Genomic DNA, 23,966 nt, shown 5'->3' on the forward strand with positions numbered 1-23,966 from the left:
CTTAAAGGGAAAGGAGGAAGTCACATGTACAGCTTTTGGGAAGGTATGTATCAGTACTCCCATCTCTATTAAAACACACTCACATTTAGCTTCTCTCTCATCCAAGAATGTCAGCTTAAATAGAAAATAACTTCCTACAAAGTTAAGGGAACAAACCCCACATAAGATATTACACTGTTAGATAAACAAGGCTGCTTTGAATTATAGGAATTTTAAAAAGTTTTCTTCTGCTAAGCCAAAACATGGAATGCTAATTCTCTATCATGGAGTCTCCGGGTGGTGCACTTCACTGCTGGCTGGAAGGTTTATGACCGGAACCCGCCCAGAAGAACCTGAGAAGACAGGCTTGGCAATTTGCTTCTGAAAGGTCACCGCCTTGAGAACCCTAAGGAGCAGTTCTACTTTCCACATGGGTCACCATGAGTCAGAATCAGCTTGATGGCAACTAACAACAACAACTCTCTATCATGAAAATATTAAATTACTTCTTGTGGAGATAGTTAAAATATGTTTTTTCACTCTGAGTTAGGTATTTCAAACTGATACAGACGGTAACTTTTCCAATGGTTCATGGTACCAGCTTCTTACTGCAATGGCAAAGCCATTACCAAGAAGAAACTTGCACTAAGTTATTTTTGCAAATTGCTGGGATAGGTCTTTTTGCTGTCATTTCTGCTATTCTTGCAGTAGTAGGCAGAATTATAAATTGCCTTATATGAAGAATTCAAGTTCCACCATAAGAAAGGCAACAAACTAGGACTACATGGCACATGTCACCATGAAAGTGTGCAGGTAAAGAATAAAACACCAAGATGATGCAGGAAAAGAATGATGTTCCCGGAACAGACCACTGAAAACCGTTGGACCAAGCTAATAAATGTACAGACCAGACGCAAGTGCCTAGAGAGTCACAAAATATCAATCGCTCAAGGCCCCGGCCCTCCAGCTTTCCTCACTCTTGGCAGAGAGACTCTAACCTATTTTATTAAAAAGCTACAGCTCGGAGGCGGGTCAAGATGGCTGACTAGGTAGAAGCTACCTCAGATCCCTCTTGCAACAAAGACTCGGAAAAACAAGCAAATCGATCACATACATGACAATCTACAAACCCTGACCATCAAACACAGATCTAAAGACTTGACCTGAGTGACAGGGGAGCAAAAAGCTGCGTTCTGAAGCAGCAAGCGCTTCTGGAACCGGCGACCCGTGCCACAGCCTTGAGCCCCACGGTTCCCTGGTGCCAAGTGGCGGGGCTGATTGTGCCTTGCTGAGGTAGGGCAGGCATGGGACACAGCCCTAACCCCTAGCCTCTGGGGTAACCTCCGTAGAGACTCAGGCAGCACAAGCAGGCTGCACACTGATGCAGCTAATGAGAGAACAAGCAACCACGGGGAAGCAGCGACTGTTTTCAGAGCCTGGAGCCAGCATCCCAGTCAGAAAACCTCGGCGTGGGGCTTTGGACTGGATGCAGGGGAGCTGAGCATGGCATCCTGAGATGGCGCAAACATGGGACGCAGCCCTAGCCCCCAGAAGTGACCTCGGGGAAAGCCCACCCAGTGCACGCAGGCAGCGCAGCAATGCGGCTGACAGGAGGAGAAGTCACCGGGAAGCAGCGACTAGTTTTGGAGCCTGGAGTGCGCGTCCCAGCCAGGGAACCTTGGCACTGGGCTTTGGGCTGGGAGCAGAGGAACCGACCACGGCTTCTGAGACAGCACAAGCACAGGAAACTGGCCTGACCCTCAGGGACAATCTCGACCCAGTCAGCGCACACAGGCTACACATCCCTTGGGAATCTCAGATAAACCAGTCATCACCAAGCAAGATAAGTAACTTTGTCTATATACCTGGGTGCTACTCTCTCCTATCTATCTGATCCCTCCCCTCCCCTTCCCAGGTAGCTTCATTAACATTGGAATTTCCTGGGCCAGAGAGTGAAGTCCTCTGCAGCTTTTTTCTTTTTTTTTGGCCTTTCCTAACCCATTCTCCTGGCCTGAGAGAAGCAGCTACAAAAAACCCAGGGACCAAACATCCTTCCCTGACTTCCCGAAATTGGACTGAAAATACAGAACCAGCTCCAGCCAAGCATATGAGATCCACAGTCTTGGGCTTTCATCCCTACAGGCAACAAGGTGGCTATTATAATGCAAAGGCAATTCTGATAGTGATCTGACTGTAATGCACTGTAATTGTTTACTGGAAAGACAAGTTTCCCAGGTCTGATATCTCTACCTATTAAACAGAGCCCTCACTGACCCATAACAGGGAACTGAGGGCTGAAGCTCCACCCAAACCACCTAGCCTCCTGCCATAGGGGTCTGAGGATAGTGACACCTACCAATCTGTAGAGGTACATGCATTAGGTGCCTAAGGTACACCTGCAGAACCCACCCACCAAAGTGCTTTAGGAATAGAGACACACCTACCTCACTGGCACTTGGGGGAAGCCTATCAACATCCTGCCCCCCCCTGGAGTGTGACTCCCTACTGCTACTAGAATCTGGCGCACACAACTATCACCACCACTCCTCTAAGTGAATAGGTGACAGTCTATACCACACACTTGGTCACCCAAAATCAGATTCTACTCAGGAATAGTGAATGGACTCTTAGGCTTATATTTCTGGTAATAGCCCAAACCAGGTGGTAATAGGATATAAGTGATTCAAAGGCAACAACAATCAAGACAGCACAATCTAGTAGCCCATCTACATATATTGAAAGAAAACAAAACAAGATAAGACTCAGTGAGCAAATATAAAATAAATCATTACAATATCTTATAGATGGCTCGGAGACAGCAGTCGATATTGAACCACATAAAGAAGCAGACCGTGATTGCTTCTACAACTCCCCAAATCAAAGAATCAAAATCTTTCCCAAATGAAGATACAATCCTGGAATTGCCAGATGAAGAATATAAAAAAATAATTTACAGAATGCTTCAAGACATCAGGGATGACCTCAAAAATGAAATAAGGCAATCTACAGAAAAAGCTAAGGAACACACTGATAAAGCAGTTGAAGAAATCAAAAAGATTATTCAAGAACATAGTGGAAAAATTAATAAGCTTCAAGAATCCATAGAGAGACACCATTCAGAAATCCAAAAGATTAACAGTAAAATTACAGAATTAGACAACTCAATAGGAAGTCAGAGGAGCAGAATCGAGCAACTGGAATGCAGAGTGGGGGAGTTGGAGGATAAAGCAATTGACACCAATATAGTTGAAGAAAAATCAGATAAAAGAATTAAAAAAAAATGAAGAAACCCTAAGAATCATGTGGGACTCTATCAAGAATAATAACTTGCGTGTGATTGGAGTTCCAGAACAAGGAGGGATAACAGAAAATACAGAGAGAATAGTTGAAGATCTGTTGGCAGAAAACTTCCCTGACATCATGAAAGACAAAAGGATATCTATCCAGGATGCTCATCGAACCCCATATAAGATTGATCCAAAAAGAAAATCACCAAGACATATTATCATCAAACTTGCCAAAACCAAAGAGAAAGAGAAAGTTTTAAAAGCAGCCAGGGATAAAAGAAAGGTCTCCTACAAAGGAGAATCAATAAGAGTAAGTTCAGACTACTCAGCAGAAACCATGCAGTCAAGAAGGCAATGGGATGACATATATAGAGCACTGAAGGAGAAAAACTGCCAGCCAAGGATCATATATCCAGCAAAACTCTCTCTCAAATACGAAGGTGAAATGAGAACATTTACAGATAAGCACAAGCTTAGAGAATTTGCAAAAACCAAACCAAAGCTACAAGAAATAATAAAGGAAATGGTTTGGTCAGAAAATCAATAATATCAGATAGCAACACAACACAAGGTCACAGAACAGAACATCTTGATATCAACTCAATTAGGGAAATCGCAAAAACAAATTAAGATTAATTTTAAAAAGAAAAAAAAATGCTTAAAACAGGGAATCATTGAAGTCATTAGGTAAAAGATCACAATAATCAAAAAGAAGGACTAAATACAGGAGGCCTAGAACAGCCATATGGAGAGGAAAACAAGGCGATATTGGACGATACAAGTTAGGTTTTTACTTAGAAAAACTGGGGTAAATATTAAGGTAACCACAAAGAGGTCTAACAATTACATAACTCAAAATAAAAACCAAGAAAAACATAATGACTCAGCAAACATAAATTCAACTACTATGAACATGAAAACCCCACAATTTACAAAAAAAAGTCTCAGCACAAAAAACTAAGTGGAAAAATGAAATTGTCAACAACACACACACAAAGACATCAAAATGACAGCGCTAAACACATACTTATCTATAATTACGCTGAATGTAAATGGACTAAATGCACCAATAAAGAGACAGAGAGTCTCACAGTGGATAAAGAAACACGATCCGTCTCTATGCTGCCTACAAGAGACACACCTTAGACTTAGAGACACAAACAAACTAAAACTCAAAGGATGGAAAAAAATATATCAAGCAAACAATCAAAAAAGAGCAGGAGTAGTAATATTAATTTCTGACAAAACAGACTTTAAAGTTAAATCCACCACAAAGGATAAAGAAGGACACTACATAATGATTAAAGGGACAATTGGCCAGGAAGATATAACCCTATTAAATATTTATGCACCCAATGACAGGGCTGCAAGATACATAAAACAAACTTTAACAGAACTGAAAAGTGAGATAGACACCTCCACAATTATACTAGGAGACTTCAACACGCCACTTTCAGAGAAGGATAGGACTTCCAGTAAGAAGCTCAATAGGGACACGGAAGACCTAATTGCTACAATCAACCAACTTGACCTCATAGACTTATACAGAACACTCCACCCAACAGCTGCAAAGTATAGTTTTTTTTCTAGCGAACATGGAACATTCCCTAGAATAGATCACATATTAGGTCATAAAACAAACCTTTGCAGAATCCAAAACATCGAAATATTACAAAGCATCTTCTCAGACCACAAGGCCATAAAAGTAGAAATCAATAAGAGAAAACTCAGGGAAAAGAAATCAAATACTTGGAAACTGAGCAATACCCTGCTCAAAAAAGACTGGGTTATAGAAGACATTAAGGAGGGAATAAAGAAATTCATAGAATACAACAAGAATGAAAACACTTCCTATCAAAACCTCTGGGACACAGCAAAAGCAGTGCTCAGAGGTCAATTTATATCGATAAATGCACACATACATAAAGAAGAAAGAGCCAAAATCAGAGAACTGTCTCTATAACTTGAACAAATAGAAAGCGAGCAACAAAAGAATCCATCAGGCACCAGAAGAAAACAAATCATAAAAATTAGAGCTGAACTAAATGAATTAGAGAACAGAAAAACAATTGAAAGAATTAACAAAGCCAAAAGCTGGTTCTTTGAAAAAATTAACAAAATTGATAAACCATTGGCTAGACTGACTAAAGAAATACAGGAAAGGAAACAAATAACCCGAATAAGAAACGAGATGGGCCATATCACAACAGACCCAACTGAAATTAAAAGAATCATATCAGATTATTACGAAAAATTATACTCTAACAAATTTGCAAACCTAGAAGAAATGGATGAATTCCTAGAAAAACACTACCTACCTAAACTAACACAATCAGAAGTAGAACAACTAAATAGACCCATAACAAAAAAAGAGATTGAAAAGGTAATCCAAAAACTCCCAACAAAAAAAAGCCCTGGCCTGGACGGCTTCACTGCAGAGTTCTACCAAACTTTCAGAGAAGAGTTAACACCACTACTACTAAAGGTATTTCAAAGCATAGAAAATGATGGAATACTACCTAACTCATTCTATGAAGCCACCATATCCCTGATACCAAAACCAGGTAAAGACACCACAAAAAAAGAATATTACAGACCTATATCCCTCATGAACATAGACGCAAAAATCCTCAACAAAATTCTAGCCAAAAGAATTCAACAACATTTCAAAAAAATTATCCACCACGACCAAGTGGGATTTATACCAGGCATGCAAGGTTGGTTTAATATTAGAAATATTAATAATAATATTAATGTAATCCACCATATAAATAAAACAAAAGACAAAAACCACATGATCATATCAATTGATGCAGAAAAGGCATTTGACAAAGTCCAACACCCATTCACGATAAAAACTCTCAGCAAAATAGGAATTGAAGGAAAATTCCTCAACATAATAAAGGGCATCCACACAAAGCCAACAGCCAACATCACTCTAAATGGAGAGAGCCTGAAAGCATTTCCCTTGAGAACCAGACAAGGATGCCCTTTATCACCGCTCTTATTCAACACTGTGCTAGAGGTCTTCGCCAGAGCAATTAGGCTAGATAAAGAAATAAAGGGCATCCGGATTGGCAAGGAAGAAGTAAAATTACCTCTATTTGCAGATGACATGATCTTATACACAAAAAACCCTAAGGAATCCTCCAGAAAACTACTGAAACTAATAGAAGAGTTCGGCAGAGTCTCAGGTTATAAGATAAACATAGAAAAATCACTGGGATTCCTCTACATCAACAAAAAGAACATCGAAGAGGAAATCACCAAATCAATACCATTCACAGTAGCTCCCAAGAAGATAAAATACTTAGGAATAAATCTTACCAAAGATGTAAAAGACCTATACAAAGAAAACTACAAAGTACTAGTGCAGGAAACTAAAAGGGACCTACATAAGTTGAAAAACGTACCTTGCTCATGGATAGGAAGACTTAACATAGTAAAAATGTCTACTCTACCAAAAGCCATCTATACAAAGAATGCACTTCGATCCAAATTCCAATGACATTTTTTAATGTGATGGAGAAACAAATCACTAACTCCATATGGAAGGAAAAGAAGCCCCGGATAAGTAAAGCATTGCTGAAAAAGAAGAAGAAAGTGGGAGGCCTCACTCTACCTGATCTTAGAACCTATTATACAGCCACAGTAGTCAAAACAGCCTAGTACCGGTACAACAATAGGCACATAGACCAATGGAACAGAATTGAGAACCCAGATATAAATCCATCCACATATGAGCAGCTGATATTTGACAAAGGCCCAGTGTCAGTTAATTGGGGAAAAGATAGTCTTTTTAACAAATGGTGCTGGCATAACTGGATATCCATTTGCAAAAAAATTAAACAGGGCCCATACCTCACACCATGCACAAAAACTAACTCCAAGTGGACCGAATACCTAAACATAAAGACTAAAACGATAAAGATCATGGAAGAAAAAATAGGGACAACGTTAGCAGCCCTAATACAAGGCATAAACAGAATACAAAACATTACTAAAAATGACAAAGAGAAACCAGAGCTCCTAAAAATCAAACACCTATGCTCATCTAAAGACTTCACCAAAAGAGTAAAAAGACCACCTACAGATTGGGAAAAAATTTTCAGCTATGACATCTCTGACCAGCGTCTGATCTCTAAAATCTATACGATACTGTTAAAACTCAACCACAAAAAGACAAACAACCCAAGCAAAAAAGTGGGCAAAGGATATGAACACACACTTCACTAAAGAAGATATTCAGGCAGCCAACAGATACATGAGAAAATGCTCTCCATCATTAGCCGTTAGAGAAATGCAAATTAAAACTAAGATGAGATTCCATCTCACTCCAACAAGGCTGGCATTAATCCAAAAACACAAAATAATAAATGTTGGAGAGGCTGTGGAGAGACTGGAACTCTCATACACTGCTGGTGGGAATGTAAAATGGTACAACCACTTTGGAAACCTATCTGGCATTTTCTTAAAAAGTTAGAAATAGAACTACCATACAACCCAGAAATCCCACTCCTCGGAATATACCCTAGAGAAATAAGAGCCTTTACACGAACAGATATATGCACGCCCATGTTTATTGCAGCACTGTTTACAACAGCAAAAAGCTGGAAGCAACCAAGGTGCCCATCGACAGATGAATGGTTAAAAAATTATAGTATATTCACACAATGGAATACTACCTATCGATAAAGAACAGTGAGGAACCTGTGAAACATTTCATAACATGGAGGAAACTGGAAGGCGTTATGCTCAGTGAAATTAGTCAAGATGCAAAAGGACAAATATTGTATAAGGCCACTATTATAAGATCTTGAGAAATAGTATAAACTGAGAAGAACACATTCTTTTGTGGTTATGAGAGGGGGGAGGGAGGAAGGGTGGGAGGGGGTTATTTACTGATTAGTTAGTAGATAAGAAGTACTTTAGGTGAAGGGAAGGACAATACTCAATACAGGGAAGGGCAGCTCAACTGGACTGGACCAAAAGCAAAGAAGGTTCTGGGATAAACCGAATGCTTTGAAAGTCAGCAAAGCAAGGGCGGGGGTTTGGGGACTATGGCTTAAGGGGACTTCTAAGTCAATGGGCAAAATAAATTCTATTATGAAAACATTCTGCATCCCACTCTGAAGTGTGGCATCTGGGGTCTTAAATGCTAACGAGCGGCCATCTAAGATGCATTAGTTGGTCTCAACCCACCTGGATCAAAGGAGAATGAAGAACGCCATGGTCACAGGATAACTATGACCCCGAGACAGAAAGGGCCACATGAACTAGAGACTTACATCATCCTGAGACCAGAAGAACTAGATGGTGCCTGGCCACAACAGATGACTGCCCTGACAGGGAGCACAACAGAGAATCCCTGAGGGAGCAGGGGAACAGTGGGATGCAGACCCCAAATTCTCATAAAAGACCAGACTTAATGGTTTGACTGATACTAGAAGAATCCCGGCGGTCATGGTCCCCAAACCTCCTGTTGGCCCAGGACAGGAACCATTCCTGAAGACAACTCATCAGACATGGAAGGGACTGGACAATGGGTTGGAGAGAGATGCTGATGAAGAGTGAGCTACTTGTATCAGGTGAACACTTGAGACTGTGTTGGCAACTCCTGTCTGGAGGGGAGATGGGGCGGGGGTAGAGAGGGTTAGAAGCTGGCAAAAGGGTCTCAAAAGGAGAGACTGGAGGGAGGGAGCGGGCTGACTCATTAGGGGGAGAGTAAATGGGAGTACGTAGTAAGGTGCATATAGGCTTATGTGTGACTGACTTGATTTGTAAACTTACACTTAAATCACAATAAAAATTACTTTAAAAACAAACAAACAAAAAAGCTACAGCTCCACCTCAGTAGCTTCTCTGGCCTCGATCTTTTAATAACATAGGTGAACATATTGTCTGCCAAAAGGGAGGGGGGAAAAAAACAACAACTGAGGGAGGCTGTCCCTGCTTCTAGCCTCTCAGCCTTTCACCCAAGTCTTAATCCTGGAAAGGATGAGGTATCACTTGTTTTTAAAGTGTGGTCCATGCCCCATCTGTACTGGGGCCATCTGAAGCCCTGGTTAAAGATGCAGCCGAGAACTGCGAGTCGGAATCTAAGACTGAGGACTCAGGAACTGCATTTTTCACAAGTTCCCCAATATCTCACTGCACAACAAACCATGAGAAGTGGAGCTCTCATCTTTGCACTCTGTTCCTGATGTTCTCCTTAGGAACTCCATGGCCATGGTCTTTCAGCCTCCTCCTAGCTCCCCACTATCTTCAGGCTCTGTATTCTCCACTGATGGGTCACAAAGCCTTGACTGTGGGGATAACAGGAATCACCACATTCATCAGTCTGTTCTTTGCCCCATAATCTCAAAATAAACAGTTTTGATTGGCTCTCTTGCTCCATCTGGCTACTTTTCTTTCTCTCCTAATCACTGTCAAAATACATGCAGAATTCCTTCTATCTCCCTCCACCAATCCTGCTCACTTTTCACCTTCTATATCCATCTTCTACAGATACTAAGAGTTGCTCAGTGGAAGAGCAACTTGTAATCGCTGAATGAACTTAGAAAATGCTGTACACTATCTCCCACGCACCTGAGAGATTTAATGCACTTTGGTAAAATAAAGGTTCTAAGATGATGCACAGTACAGAAAACCATTTACTTCTGTTTAATCCAGAACCTCTTTCTGTTGAACGTTCATACCCAGTTTGGGAAATGTGGCCGTAATGTGAAATTATTGCTTATCCCTCAGCTCAGATCATCTCCTAGAGATAACCAAGGCCATTGTTCCCTCAGCCTATCCATAAGCACATCGGGAGAAGAAAGCATGTCTTACTTTTGTAAGCCCCATCAGAACCCAGCACGATGTTACAGTAGGTCTCCCCTGAATAGGTGAGGGTATTAAGAAGTACTAGACATTTGTCCTTTTATATTTAATCATTTAATGATAACGTCTTCTGGACCACTCACATGTTTCAAAAAGTCTAAAAGGCAAACACGTCAAATTAGAATCGTAAACGTTACCTGGGCGTCTGTACATTACAGTGGTAGATGTATTCTGTCACGGTATCATCTTCAAACATCGAAGAGTACTTCCGCTTGAAATCAGGTCTTAAACGTTGCACTAAACTTAAACCTATTTCATATGAAATAAAAACATATATTTCAAGTTCTAATTAACTAGTAGACGATGTAAGAAAGTTTTAGTGCTTGCCTGTGCAATGAAATGTCGTGTGTATGCATGTACACACGTATTCAAACACATTTTAGATGGAAAAAAGCATAGGCCCTGAAAGCTGCTCTCCTCAAGTTCCCCAAAGGAAAGAGTAAGGTCAGAATTAACGAGTGGTGGACACTGACTCACAGATGTGCTTCAAGAGCTTACAACCATGTAAGTTGGTTTTCTAAGACTTGTTTCTGTGGGAAAATAAATTCTTTTAAACATGGCAGATGAGTAGAGTAGCTCACAAATAAAATTAACTTTTTACTTTGTATTTCCTCCATAACTACAGCCCATCAGCATCTAAATGAAGTGAACTGGGATATGTAATTGTTGCTGTAGGAAAATAAACTCAGCGGTTCTGCTTGGGACACCAGCAGCACTCCCTGCTAAGGCCATCCATGGTGGCTCCCAGGCCCCAGCCCTGAGGGGACAGACAGGGGCAAGGACCCTAAAGGGAAAGAGAAGGAGGAGCCGCAGCCACCTTCTGGTCACTTTCCTCTTCTGGGGGCCCCAGGGATTGGTCAGTTTTCCTTTCTGCTACCGCTACTGACCCATTACTTTAGTAAGGTTTTACATCTTTCCTGGTCCTACCTTTCTATCTCTGAAGGAATTACAGAGCTCCAACAGGAATTTTTATGATACAGCTGATATTCTGCATCATCCCTACCCCAGCCAAGTGCAAGCAATCCTGGGAGACAGAGGATGTGGCTTTAAAAGTCTTCCCGTAGGTATCCTTTCTCCCCTATCACCATCCCCTAATTTCTTTTCAAACTTCGTATTTCCCATAGTTGCTCTTTGTGATCCGATAAAATCCATTTCTATTTCAGCACCATATGGACTAAATGAATCTCTTCAACATTTCATCAAGGGAACAGGACCAAGCACCTAAGAAGCAGTGGCTCTACTAGGGAGGGGGAAGAAGGTTGGGGACAGGGAAAGGATATCATTTATAAGAGCACTGAGGGAGTATGGTCACCAGTTCAACCCTGTGCTTCTCCCAATTGCTAAAGTCTCTTTGCAGGGATGGCACCAAAACAAGGAAGGCAAGGAGGGGCCGGGGCTGGGCAGAGGGGAGCAGAATCTACAGTTGTCTATGCAGAATCTACAGCTATTCCCACACTCCCATCCCCTTGCCCCATGCCTCTCTTCTTTTCTTGCTAACAGAATCCTACTTTTATACAATATCAGTTAGGCAGCAATGCGCCCAGGAAAGCAGGCTCCTCCCTCAGCCCCTAGGAATAAATCATGATTGGTCAGTTAGAGAAATTTATTCTTCTTTGCTGATGGAAGGACTAAGGGTTGGCAGAAATAAAGGGATGGATGTCTGCTGGAGCCTTCCAGGGAAGGTTTTCCTCACTGACAACGGAGAGCATTATGGAGAGAGACTGCTTTCCATGCTTTCCTTTCTTCTTGCTTAAGGTGCTGTTTTGTGAGATAATGCTTCATGCCAGTCATCTTACAGCCGTGAGGAAAAAGGCCAAGGAAGTCACAGACACAGACACGAGCCCTGACGAGCCCTGACAGTGATGAGCTAGCTATCAACCCTGAAACCACCTACCTCCAGACTGCTTGTTAAGGAAAGAGTAAAAGACTTTACGGTTTAAGCCACTTAGTCAGGTATTCAGTTACTTGCAGCTGAAAGCATTCCTAACTGATACAAATCATAAGGGGGAAAGGTAGAGGTCCAGATCATCAGCATCTGTGACAACAAGGTACAAAAATCCCCATAGTTATAGGGCCAAGGCACAAGGGCTGAGAGACAGATGAACTTAAATCAGTGACTAAACACAAGTACCTCAACACATGAATGGAAATATAAATCAGCAGTCCCCAAATTTTTTGTGGAAAAGAATGGCTTTATCTTCTTAACATTTTGAGATTATGGGGCAAAGAACAGACTGATGAATGTGGTGATTCCTGTTACCCCCACAGTCGAGGCTTTGTGACCCATCAGCTAGACTGGCCAACTGCTCTTTAATGCTCACCATCAGGTCAACAAACTCCACTTCTTTTCCCCATGCACTGGGCAAGCAGATACTTCCTGAGACTTTGCTCACTTGGCTTTTTCAGAATCTTCAAAGATGACTAATCCCATCCTCACCATTCCCCTCCTTATCTGCTTTCTAATTACTTGCTTTATTTGCTATATAAAGACTCTGAGAAGAAAAAGCCTGTTTTGTTCATTTTTGTGTATGGCCTGGTACTTATCATTGGAGGAGGAATAGAAAGTAAGGGCTTGGTTTTTTGTTTGTTAGTTGGTTGGTTTTTCAGACTTTGACGAACAAAGGTGATATTAGTGAATACTTCTCTACTGGTAATCTACAAACATTTTGCTTCTCCAAGACATCAGCACTCACCAAAGGGTCCTGCGATTCTGAGGCCAGCTAGGGGGTTAAAGGGAGTCAATGCAGCTCCCAAGGCTCTGATCCAAACAGGAATTGGTCTGTCTTGATCAGCAAGATCAGGTCTCTCAGGGAAACCCCAAGGCTCCACTAAAATGAGATGAGTAACCCTGTTGGGGAGAGAACAAATTTAAGTTCATTTGATAAATTCACCCTAAGACTATAAGGACTGACAACATTTATAAAGTAGAATGGAACAGCTTTAAAAACTCTCATATTAAAGAGAAGAGTAATGGTTGGACAGGTTGTATCATGTTCTTACTATGCAAAACCTCTGCAATTTGGTGGGATCTGAGAGAGGTATGGTAGAAAGAGGATTTATTTTTAATATAGGTAACCAAAAAACCAAACCTGTTGCTGTTGAGTCTATTCAATATATCTGAATCTGGATAATAAAGAGATGTTCAAAAGGGCACGTGATAACTGAGTGACTCATCTTGAGAGACAGGACAAGAGGGTGTTTGTTGTGTTTAAGCTACACTCTGATAGATGATACAGTACTTTGACCCCTCAGAAAAATCCAAAGGTTCCATGTATTTTGAGTTTGACACTGTAGCAATTACTAAAGGTTCAGATCATACTCTTATAAAGTAGCCTCAGATACCCAACAATAACTATTATCTCATATGAAGGACATCATGCTTGGCAGAGCACAGGGTCAGTGGAAAAGAAGAAGACCCTCAACGAGGTGGACTGACACAGTGGCTGCAACAGTGAGCTCAAGCATAACAACAATTGTGAGGATGGCTCAGGAACGGGCAGTGTTTCGTTCTGTTGTGCACAGGGTCACTATGAGTCGGAATTGATTCGACAGCACCTAACAACAACAACCTATGAATCAATCATTCTTAAAATTTAAGGAAGTCAGGGGTTTAGGTGGGCTCAAAAGGAACTTTTCACAAACATGACGTAAATGTAATAAGACTAAAAATAACCCCTAGTTTGGGGATTCTGAAATTTGGTGAACAGAAACACATCTCCCCTAACTAACAAATCATGATGTACTGGCATTAGCTTCTGTTCCTAATCCTTTCCCAATTTTCTTCTTTCCTGGCCAAAGAGATAAAAAAATCTCAGTCCAACTTATATAAAAACTGCTTCACACCACTAATGGACTTACTTTTCCATGGAGTAAAACTTCTTCATGATAAGGGAGAACCAGAACTATCAACACTGCTGCCATATAAGTGCATCATGGTTTCATACACAGTAAAGATTCTAAACAAAGCATAAAGGTCCTCTGACACAATATAATATTCAACTGCAACCAAAACAGGCACAAAGATCAGCAAAAATCGCCCAAGGATGAAATGGCAATGACTTCAAAGTCCCTAAGTCATAACTGAAATGGAAGAGTAAAGAAAGAAGAACACGGGCACAGATAGCTATTATCCCTTATATAAAATCTGTCTTATTATTTTCATCGACACAGATAAAGACGAGTTAGCAAAAAGTCCTCTGACTGTATTTCTGAAACACAAACCTTCAGAGCACAGAGCTCTCAGGGTCCTTGGAGAATACTCAGTTCGATTTTTCATCACAGATGAGAAGGAGGCCAAGATGCACTATACGGCCTGCTCTATGACACACAGCTTGTTAAAGAAGAATGAGAGCTAAAGCCCCTATTTCCTGACTGAAGTATTCTAAGAGACGTCAACAAGCCACTGGGCAGAGGACTCTCCTAAGAATAGGCTAAGCAACATAAGATAAACATATTAATAAAGGTGGAGCTTAACTTCTATCACTCCTAGGCTAGATCTAACACGATATCCTAAAATTCACAGCAATGAGAAGACTTGTTTAAAGGCTTTCTCAAATCTCATACTCAAAACTTAACCAAAGTACAGAATATAACCATGAATCTGTGTAGAGACAAGTGATAACGTGAGAGTTTCATATACTTACTGCTGTTTTAATGCCTAAAAGCTTTATATAAGACTATTTGCTAATAAGATATGGAAAGAGAGAAATACATACACACACACACACACACAGGTAGTCCCCAACTTACAACATGTTCAAGTTTCAGACACACCACACTTATGACCATCTTTCATATGTACTACATACAATGTTGCAGGACGTGATTGGCTGATGCTATCATTCTCAGATGTTCACTCACAGACTGTCAAAGATCAGGTTTATAAAGATATTGATAATAGAAGGCAGTAATAACAAAAACTAAAAAACAAAGGAGGTATTCATTCGACTTACATCAGAACCGACTTAGGATGGAACTGTCAGAAGAGAAACCCATCGTAAGTTGGGGACTACCTGTATATGTATCTACATGGCAGAGACAATCTCTTATGCTCTGATTCCTTTCTAAATTCCCTTTACTACAGCCACAGTGAGATTTAGGACAGAGGATGTGCACCAGGAGTGTGAGCAGAATTAATGAGACAGCCACCTAGTAGCAGCAGATTCATGTTAGGGAACAGCCAGTACAACTCACTACTGACCTACCTCCTAAAGAGAAAAATGAACTCTTTATTAAAACATATCCTACCCCAAAAGAGTGTTAAATTTTTGTTAGAAATGTGTAAAGGGATCTTGCCCAGTCTGTTTCAGGATCTTACTGAGCTGCTAGCCCAAGAAAAGGATGGACAAAGGAAAACCGGAGGAGGGAAGAGTCAAACCTATCCCTAGTTAAGCGATTATTTTGTTTTTGCCTCCATTTGCCCTGACTTGTTTAAAATGTATCTTCAAATATCGTTCCTAGGTTAAAAATGCCAGTTTAAACAATCATGCAAAGTATATACACCAGAGCAAATGTCCCCTTTTTCTGAAAGGGGGAAAACGCACCCACCGTTGTTCAGTCCTGTGTCTTCAGCACACAGCATGGAGGCTAGCACACGGCAGATGCTCCATAAACATCTGGAGTATTATCCTTTCCCATGTTTCCCTTTAGTCCTTATGGTGGCTTGTGTGTTGCTGTGGTACTGGAAGCTTTGCCACCGGTATTTCAAATACCAGAAGGGTCACCCTTGGTGGACAGGTTTCAGCAGAGCTTCCAGATGAAGACAGACTAGGAAGCAGGACCTGGTAGTCTACTTCTGAAAAAACTGACCTTATGAATAGCAGTGGAACATTGTATGACATAGTTCTGGAAGATGCACCCCTCAGGTTGGAAGGCACTCAAAATATGACTGGAGAAGAGCTGCCTCCTCAAAGTAGAGTCGACCTTAATGATGTGGATGGAGTCAAGCTTTTGATACCTTCATTTGCTGATGTGGCAAGACTCAAAATGAGAAGAAACAGCTGCAAACACCCATTAATAATAGGAATGTGGAATGCATGAAGTATGAATCCAGGAAAATTGGAAGTCATCAAAAATGAAATGGAATGCATAAAGATCGATATCCTAGGCATTAGTGAGCTGAAACGGACTGGTATTGGCAGTTCTGAATCAGGCAATCACATGGTCTACTGTGCTGGAAATTGCAAATTGAAGAGGAATGTCATTGCGTTCATCATCACATAGAACATTTCAAGATCTATGTTGAAATGCAATGCTGTCAGTGATAGGATAATATCCATATGCCTACAAGGAAAATGAGTTAATATGTCTATTATTCCTTATCTATACAGATATGCAAATTTTATAAAGCATAATCAAAGAGTAAGCACAGGACTTAGTCCAGTCTGGGTATTTCTGGCCCCCCAGATGACATAAGAATATATTTCTGTTTCTTATATTAACCCTGTTGGTGGGTTGTGGGTAGTGAAACCCATTGAGGGAATCAGTACTACTTTGTTTTAATAAAATAGTATGGTTTGGAACAGAAAAGCATGCCACATAAGAAACCCAAGTATCATTCCACAAAACTTTTGTTTCTGATACCCACAGGCTTATATATATAATTCCTACTGAGGGTTAATAGTAAAACAATTTTTGAAGATAACTTTTAAAGCTCTAGAACAAACCGAACTTTAGTTGTGTATCATCTGCTCAGCCTACATGTAAAAGACCTCAGAAAATAATTATTGTTTGTTTTTGGTTTTGAGGATCTTAAATGAAATACACCATGAAAGGCACTTAGATTGGTGGTTACCACATAAATACCCAGTAAATGTTAGCTAGCTATCGTAGCAAAAATACGAGAACTACTAACAAAAAAGAAAACCGATCAAACCTGTTGCTGTCCAGTTGATCCCAACTCATAGAGACCCTACAGGACAGAGCAAAACTGCCCCATAGAGTTTCCAAGGAGTGCCTAGTGGATTTGAACTGCTGGCCTTTTGGTTAGCGGCCATAGCTCTTAACCACTACACCACCAGGGTTTCCGGGAAGACTACTAGAGCAGAATTTACTCCACAAAGCATGGGAAGAGAGTGACTGGAACCATGTGACCAGCAAGTAATTTAACTTTTATCCTTCAGGAAGCCTGATTACAGATTTTGTCTCACAGATTATTATAACCTTGAACTGGACCAAGTTCCCTGTCAAACTTTTCATCTCCTAGGTGAAAAGATCATCTCCTCACTTGATAGAAGTTACATGGTTTTAATGCATATCTAAAGTATTATAATAATCCAGGCCCCTACCCTCTAATATTTCACAGAGGATAGCCTGAGGGGATTGTTAGTTCACATCTAGAGTAAAGGATAGGTTTAAGTCTAGCCAGACAGCATATGTGAGTCATCCATGAGACATCTTTGTCAAGGGTCAGAGACTGATCCAATCAACAGGAAAAACAAGAACCAGCAGAGCACGAACAAGAGAAGAACCCACCAGTGTTAATACAGAAAGGGCATTCTTCTCTTAGTCATCGGCGTAGGTCTTGAGGTTAAAGATGGTGAGCAGATTAGAGTCTAAAGGGCAAAGCAGCAAACACCACGTGCTCCAACACACTGGGACGGCTGAGTCTAAATGCTAACTAGGGTATATAAACCTGACCTTTATGAGATTTAAAGTCAGCCACCTGCCAGAAATTATGCAACAAGAACAATCAGACCTAGAACCCAGAAGGGAGTCTACAGGTCTTATCTATGGAACAAGGAAAGGAAAACAACATTTTTTCCTGATATCAGACACCAGAAAGGCTCTAATTGGCACATGAAGGAGCCATTGGCAAGATAAAGTTGGCCCCAGGTATTTCCCATTGGGTTCAAGCCACTGGAGGGAGAATAAGGCAGCCCAGAGAACATCAAATTAAATACCTCCAACTTCAGGTCAAGTAGAAAAGCCTTCCTTTCAAAAGGGGCCAACAAGAATTGCTCTGCCTAGGCTGTGGGGACCATGGTCTCGGGAAACATCTAGCTTAATTAGCATAACATAGTTTATAAAGAAAATGTTCTACATTCTACTTTGGTGAGCAGCGTCTGGGGTCTTAAAAGCCTGTGAGCAGCCATCTAGGATACTCTACTGGTCTCACCCCCTCGGGATCACCGAAGAATGAAGAAAACTAAAGATAAAAGGGAAAGATTAGTCCAGAGGACTAATAGACCACATCTACCACGGCCTCCACCAGAATGAATCCAGTACAACTAGATGCTACCTGGCTACCACGACTGACTGCTCTGACAGAGGTCAGAAGAGATGGTCCCGGACAGAGCTAGAGAAAAATGTAGAACAAAATTATAACTCGAAAAGAAAGCCTAGACTTGTTGGCCTGACAGAGACTGGAGAAAATCTGAGAGTATGGCCCCTGGACACCCTTTCAGCTCAGTAATGAGGTCATTCCTGAGGTCCATCCCTCAGCCAAAGATTGAACAGAGCCATGGAACAAAACAAGACTAAAGGGGCGCACCAGCCCTGGGGCAGGGACTGGAAGGCAAGAGGGAACAGGAAAGCTGGTAATAGCGAACCCAGGGTTGAGAAGGGAGAGTGCTGACATGTCGTGGGGTTGGTTGTTAACCGGTGTCATGGAACAACGTGTGTACTGTTTGATGAGAAGCTAGTCTGTTCTGTGAACCTTCATCTAAAGCACAAGAAAAAAAGAAAAAAAAAGATTGCTCGGCCTAGGTCTGCAGAGTCAGAAGACAGACCAGGTGGGGTCAAAAGGGAAAAGATAAGAGGATCTGAAAACCTTACTAGAGAAATAAAGGCCAGTTGTAACCTACTCTATTGTAATTTGGAATGGCTCTTTTTGTTAAACACTTTCTAAAGTTAATAAAAATGCCTATAGTCTCTTTGTGCTTAGTTTATTAAAAAAAAAAGAAAAAAAAAACCCCTATAAAACACAGATAGCCTTTGTGTGGGGTCCTGAGTGCCTGGGTCTAGAAGGAAAGGAAAATTAAAAGGAAGAACTGGGCACACAGATGAAAAGAAAGGAGATGGCATCTTTGGCTATCATCACCAGCTTACTCTACTCTCCCCCTTTCATCTCACCTACAGGTGATCAGACATTGCTCGATGAAGAAGGAGGCTTTACAGAATGGCAGCCCCAAAACACAGTAGTAGCCCTTTGGTTTGTGACCCAGCACATTAATCTACAAATGAAATTACAAATGCCATTGCTGATTATTGCACATCATGGTAAGACAGTAGAGATGAACTAAGGCAATTTTTTCTTTTTTTGGGGGGGGGGCGGGGAGAAGGAACACTGAGGCACTGTGTCCCCATTTGGAGTCATCTACTAACCACACATAACCTCTCTGCCCACCTGCCCCACTGGCTTTTCCAGAATGGCCCAGGTGTCCTCATAGTGCAGGGCCTTTGCAATTTTGGTTCCCACTGCTTAGAATGCTTTTCTGCCATCTGCTGCTCCCCGTTCAGACCTCAGTCCAGAGGCACTTCTTCAGAGTTCCATTACTGGATCCTCAGACTTGGTCAGGTTCTAATCAAGAGCTCTCACAGCACCACCCACCTCATCACAGCACTCATCACAGTGCTCATGTTACTTGGGTGGCTACTGAATTCCTATCTCTTTTCCCACGGACCATAAGCATTGTAAGCTGTTCCCCATTGCTCTCCACCAAGTCCAGCCCATAGCATCATACCCAGCACATATCTGAAGGATGAACGAACGAATGAGGGACACGCAGAAGCATAAGGGTAAGGTATGATTAACACCATCTAATTTAAAAAGATAGATAAGACTTAAAACAACTGCTGAGGTTTATTGTGTGACTGGAGCCCAGGTACCTCTTCAGACATTTTATTTTTAAAGAGGAAGAATGAAAACGAAATGGCTTAAGACACAAAGTCGCTTCTTACTGCTGTCGTTGGGTGCTGTCAATTCCGACTCATAGAGACCCCATTGTACAGAGCAGAGCTGCCCCATAGGGTTTTCCTGGCTGTGATCTTCTACAGACGCAGGTCACCAGGTCTTTCTCCCAGAGCTGCCGGGTGGGTTCGAACTGCCAACCTTTCAGTTAGTAGCTGAGCGCTTAACTATTGCATCACCAGGGCCCCTTAAGTCACTTGACATTATTTAAATACAACCAAGCTGCTGAAATATAATGTTAAAGCATTTCAACCATCACTAATATTTCAATGGTAGACTAATCCAGGCACTTTGACATAAATATTACGAATGCTCAATCCTCAGTTCAAAATCAGTACCAAGAATCTGGGGAGAAGATGGGATCACTGCCATAAGTTAGCCTCCATAATGGCTTTTATGGACAGAGGCAGTCTCCTGACCACAGAGATGAGCCACTTATGCTGGCCTAACGTTCCAAAATTTGGCAAAAATTGATCAGTTTTTATTTGTTCTCTATCATAAGAATCCTTCCTAAACAGGCACATTAGACTAGGCATTTTCTTTCTTCTCCTCAAACTGTCCTGTAAAAATAAATAAAGAACGAAAGAATGAAGCCGCCCATAAAATACAAGGACAGAAAGGTATGGACTGGGACTGTAAGTCCCAACAAATAAGACAGTATTGTTTTGTTCTTTTCTCCTCCCTACACAGAAACAAGACGAGCTCTAGATAAGCTGTTTTACTTAAGAGGAAAAAAAAGGTGATAGTATCTGTCATACCTGAGGAGGCAAAGAAAAAAGTTGCACCCTCAAAGTCCATTAGGAAAAAAAAGACACACAAAAAAATGCATAAGGGCATGCAGGAATTTAGCCAAATTTTACTTGGTCTCCATGAGACCACCCCACTCTCCCCCACTGAAAAAAAAAAAATTTCTGAAACTCAAAGATTCATTTTAATCTCTTGATAGCATAACAAAAATGGTACTTGGAGATATTGAGAGGTGGCGGTTCTGTAATTGTTTAGTTAATATTAAATCGACTATTCTCTTATTGCACACGAGAAACTTTGTGCGTGGCACCAAGAGGCTTCTCTAGACCAGGTAAAATGTTCCAGATTACACAGACAGAGGCCCTGACAATCATCGTATCAGCTTGGTGAGAGCGCCAACTTGAAGAAACACCAAACACTAAACCTTACTTAACATGAGGTTTGCTATAATTATAAGAGAATCCCTGGGTGGTACAACGGTTAGCACACTTGGGTGCTAACTGAAAGGTTGGAAGTTCGAGGCCGCCCAGAGGTGCCTTGGAGGAAAGGCCTGGTGGTCTACTTCTGAAAAATCAGCCACTGAAAACGTTCTGGAGTACAGTTCTACTCTGACACACACTGGGTCGCCAAGAGTCAGAGCTGACTTGACAGAAGCTGGTTTTTTGTGTTTTTTTTACAATTGTAAATACACTTCCAGTAATCTAGTAACTTGTTTAGATTTGTGAGTCTACTGAACAGTTCTATTAATCATAACATCAGGTCACCTATGCAAGCCTGTAGGAATCTGTCCAGTCAGGGTCACAGAGAAAAGATTTAAGGTAAGAAAGCAACAAAAATGAGAACAGTAATACTAATCTCAATAAACGTGGGCGGTGTGGCAGACGTGCACTAAAGGAAAAGGACGATACTCCTGACACAAAAACAAACCCAGTCTTATTCACTTATCCCTTTCCTCTCTGTGAAAAGAGAAATCATTCTGAAAAGCAAAAGAAGAGCTGGAAGGAAGGGGAGGCCCAAGAGATTGTTAACTCCTGTCTTCCTATAACATGTGCCGCACTGGGAAGAAGAGGAAAGAATAAACGTTAAAATCTTATTTTGCAGATTTAACATACTTCTGAAGTTGCTGGTTTAAATAGCAGGTTAATTTTATTTCATTATTTTATATCATAATTAATATAAATAAATTATATATTTTTTGGTGAGCAGAAAGTCTCAGTAATATATTTTAATTACATGTATGCACATACACACACACACATACAAAATGAACCCAACTTCATTTCCACTGTACCTTGCTTTCATGAGATACACTAACTTAAGATGTAAATTAATTGTCCAAAAGGTATAAGATAGAAATCTTTCCCTGTTTATATTTGCACAACTGAAACTTATTTTCTCCCTTAAAGAAATCAAAAAGGTACAGGGGGACGGGACCAAGATGGCTGACTAGGTAGACGCTACCTCGGATCCCTCTTGCAACAAAGACTCAGAAAAACAAGTGAATCGATCGCATACATGACAATCTACAACCCTGACCATCAAACACAGATCTAAAGAGTTGACCTGACTGACAGAGACTTAGCCAGCGCAAGCAGACTGCACGATGATACCGCTAACGAGAGTAAAAAGCAACAACGTGGAAGCAGCAACTGTTCTCAGAGCCTGGAGCCAGCGTCCCAGTCAGAAAACCTCAGTGCCAGGCTTTGGACTGGGTGCGGGGGAGCTGAGCACAGCATCCTGAGGTGGTACAAACATGGGACGCAGACCTAGCCCCCTGAAGTGACCTCGGGGGAAGCCCACCCAGTGCACGCAGGCAGCGCAGCAATGCAGCTGACAGGAGGAGAAGTCACCGGGAGGCAGCGACTGGTTTTGGAGCCTGGAGTGCAGCGTCCCAGCCAGGGAACCTTGGCGCTGGGCTTTGGACCGGGAGCGGAGAAACCGACCACAGCTTCTGAGACAGCACAAGCACAGGACGTGGGCCTGACCCTCGGGGTCAATCTCGACCCAGTCAGCGCACACGGGCTACACGACCCTCCTCAGGCATCTCAGATAAAACAGTCATCACCAAGCAAGATAAGTAACTTTGTCTATATTCCTGGGTGCTACTCTCTCCTAACTATCTGAACCCTCCCCCCACTTCCCAGGTGGCGACATTAACACTGGAATTTCCTGGGCCAGAAAGTGAAGTCCTCTGCGGGTTGTTTTTGTTTCTGTCTTTTCCTAACCCATTCTCCTGGCCTGAGAGAAGCAGCTACAAAAAACCCAGGGACCAAACATCCTTCCCTGACTTCCCGAAATTGGACTGAAAATACAGAACCAGCTCCAGCCAAGCATATGAGATCCACAGTCTTGGGCTTTCATCCCTACAGGCAACAAGGTGGCTATTATAATGCAAAGGCAATTCTGATAGTGATCTGACTGTAATGCACTGTAATTGTTTACTGGAAAGACAAGTTTCCCAGGTCTGATATCTCTACCTATTAAACAGAGCCCTCACTGACCCACAACGGGGAACTGAGGGCTGAAGCTCCACCCAAACCACCTAGCCTCCTGCCATAGGGGTCTGAGGATAGTGACACCTACCAATCTGTAGAGGTACATGCATTGGGTGCCTAAGGTACACCTGCAAAGCCCACCCACCAAAGTGCTTTAGGAATAGAGACACACCTACCTCACTGGCACTTGGGGGAAGCCTGTCAGCATCCTGCTCCCCCCGCCCCCGGAGTGTGACCCCCTGCTGCTACTAGAATCTGGTGCACACAACTATCACCACTACTCCTCTAAGTGAATAGGTGACAGTCTATACCACACACTTGGTCACCCAAAATCAGATTCTACTCAGGAATAGTGAATGGACTCTTAGGCTTATATTTCTGGTAATAGCCCAAACCAGGTGGTAATAGGATATAAGTGATTCAAAGGCAACAACAATCAAGACAGCACAATCTAGTAGCCCATCTACATATATTGAAAGAAAACAAAACAAGATAAGACTCAGTGAGCAAATATAAAATAAATCATTACAATACCTTATAGATGGCTCGGAGATAGCAGTCGATATTGAACCACATAAAGAAGCAGACCGTGATTGCTTCTACAACTCCCCAAATTAAAGAATCAAAATCTTTCCCAAATGAAGATACAATCCTGGAATTGCCAGA

General features: G+C 41.7%; 1 protein-coding gene across 5 annotated transcripts in view; it reads right to left on the minus strand.

Moving 5' to 3' along the window:
* ABHD5 (abhydrolase domain containing 5, lysophosphatidic acid acyltransferase) overlaps positions 1-23,966 on the minus strand; it is a 66,615-nt gene that overhangs the window by 17,238 nt on the left and 25,411 nt on the right. For 4 of the 5 annotated variants that reach the window (XM_064274705.1, XM_064274703.1, XM_064274707.1 and 1 more), the window contains exons 4-5: positions 12,842-12,996; positions 10,286-10,397 (exon numbers count right to left, since the gene is read on the minus strand). In XM_064274705.1, coding sequence (XP_064130775.1) covers positions 10,286-10,397; positions 12,842-12,996 — 267 coding nt within the window. Of the gene's footprint in view, positions 1-6; positions 9,572-10,285; positions 10,398-12,841; positions 12,997-23,966 lie in introns of those variants that run through there. The other variant, XM_064274706.1, reaches the window with a different exon arrangement.

Source organism: Loxodonta africana, chromosome 22, assembly GCF_030014295.1.
Source record: "Loxodonta africana isolate mLoxAfr1 chromosome 22, mLoxAfr1.hap2, whole genome shotgun sequence".
Classification (NCBI taxonomy): domain Eukaryota; kingdom Metazoa; phylum Chordata; class Mammalia; order Proboscidea; family Elephantidae; genus Loxodonta; species Loxodonta africana.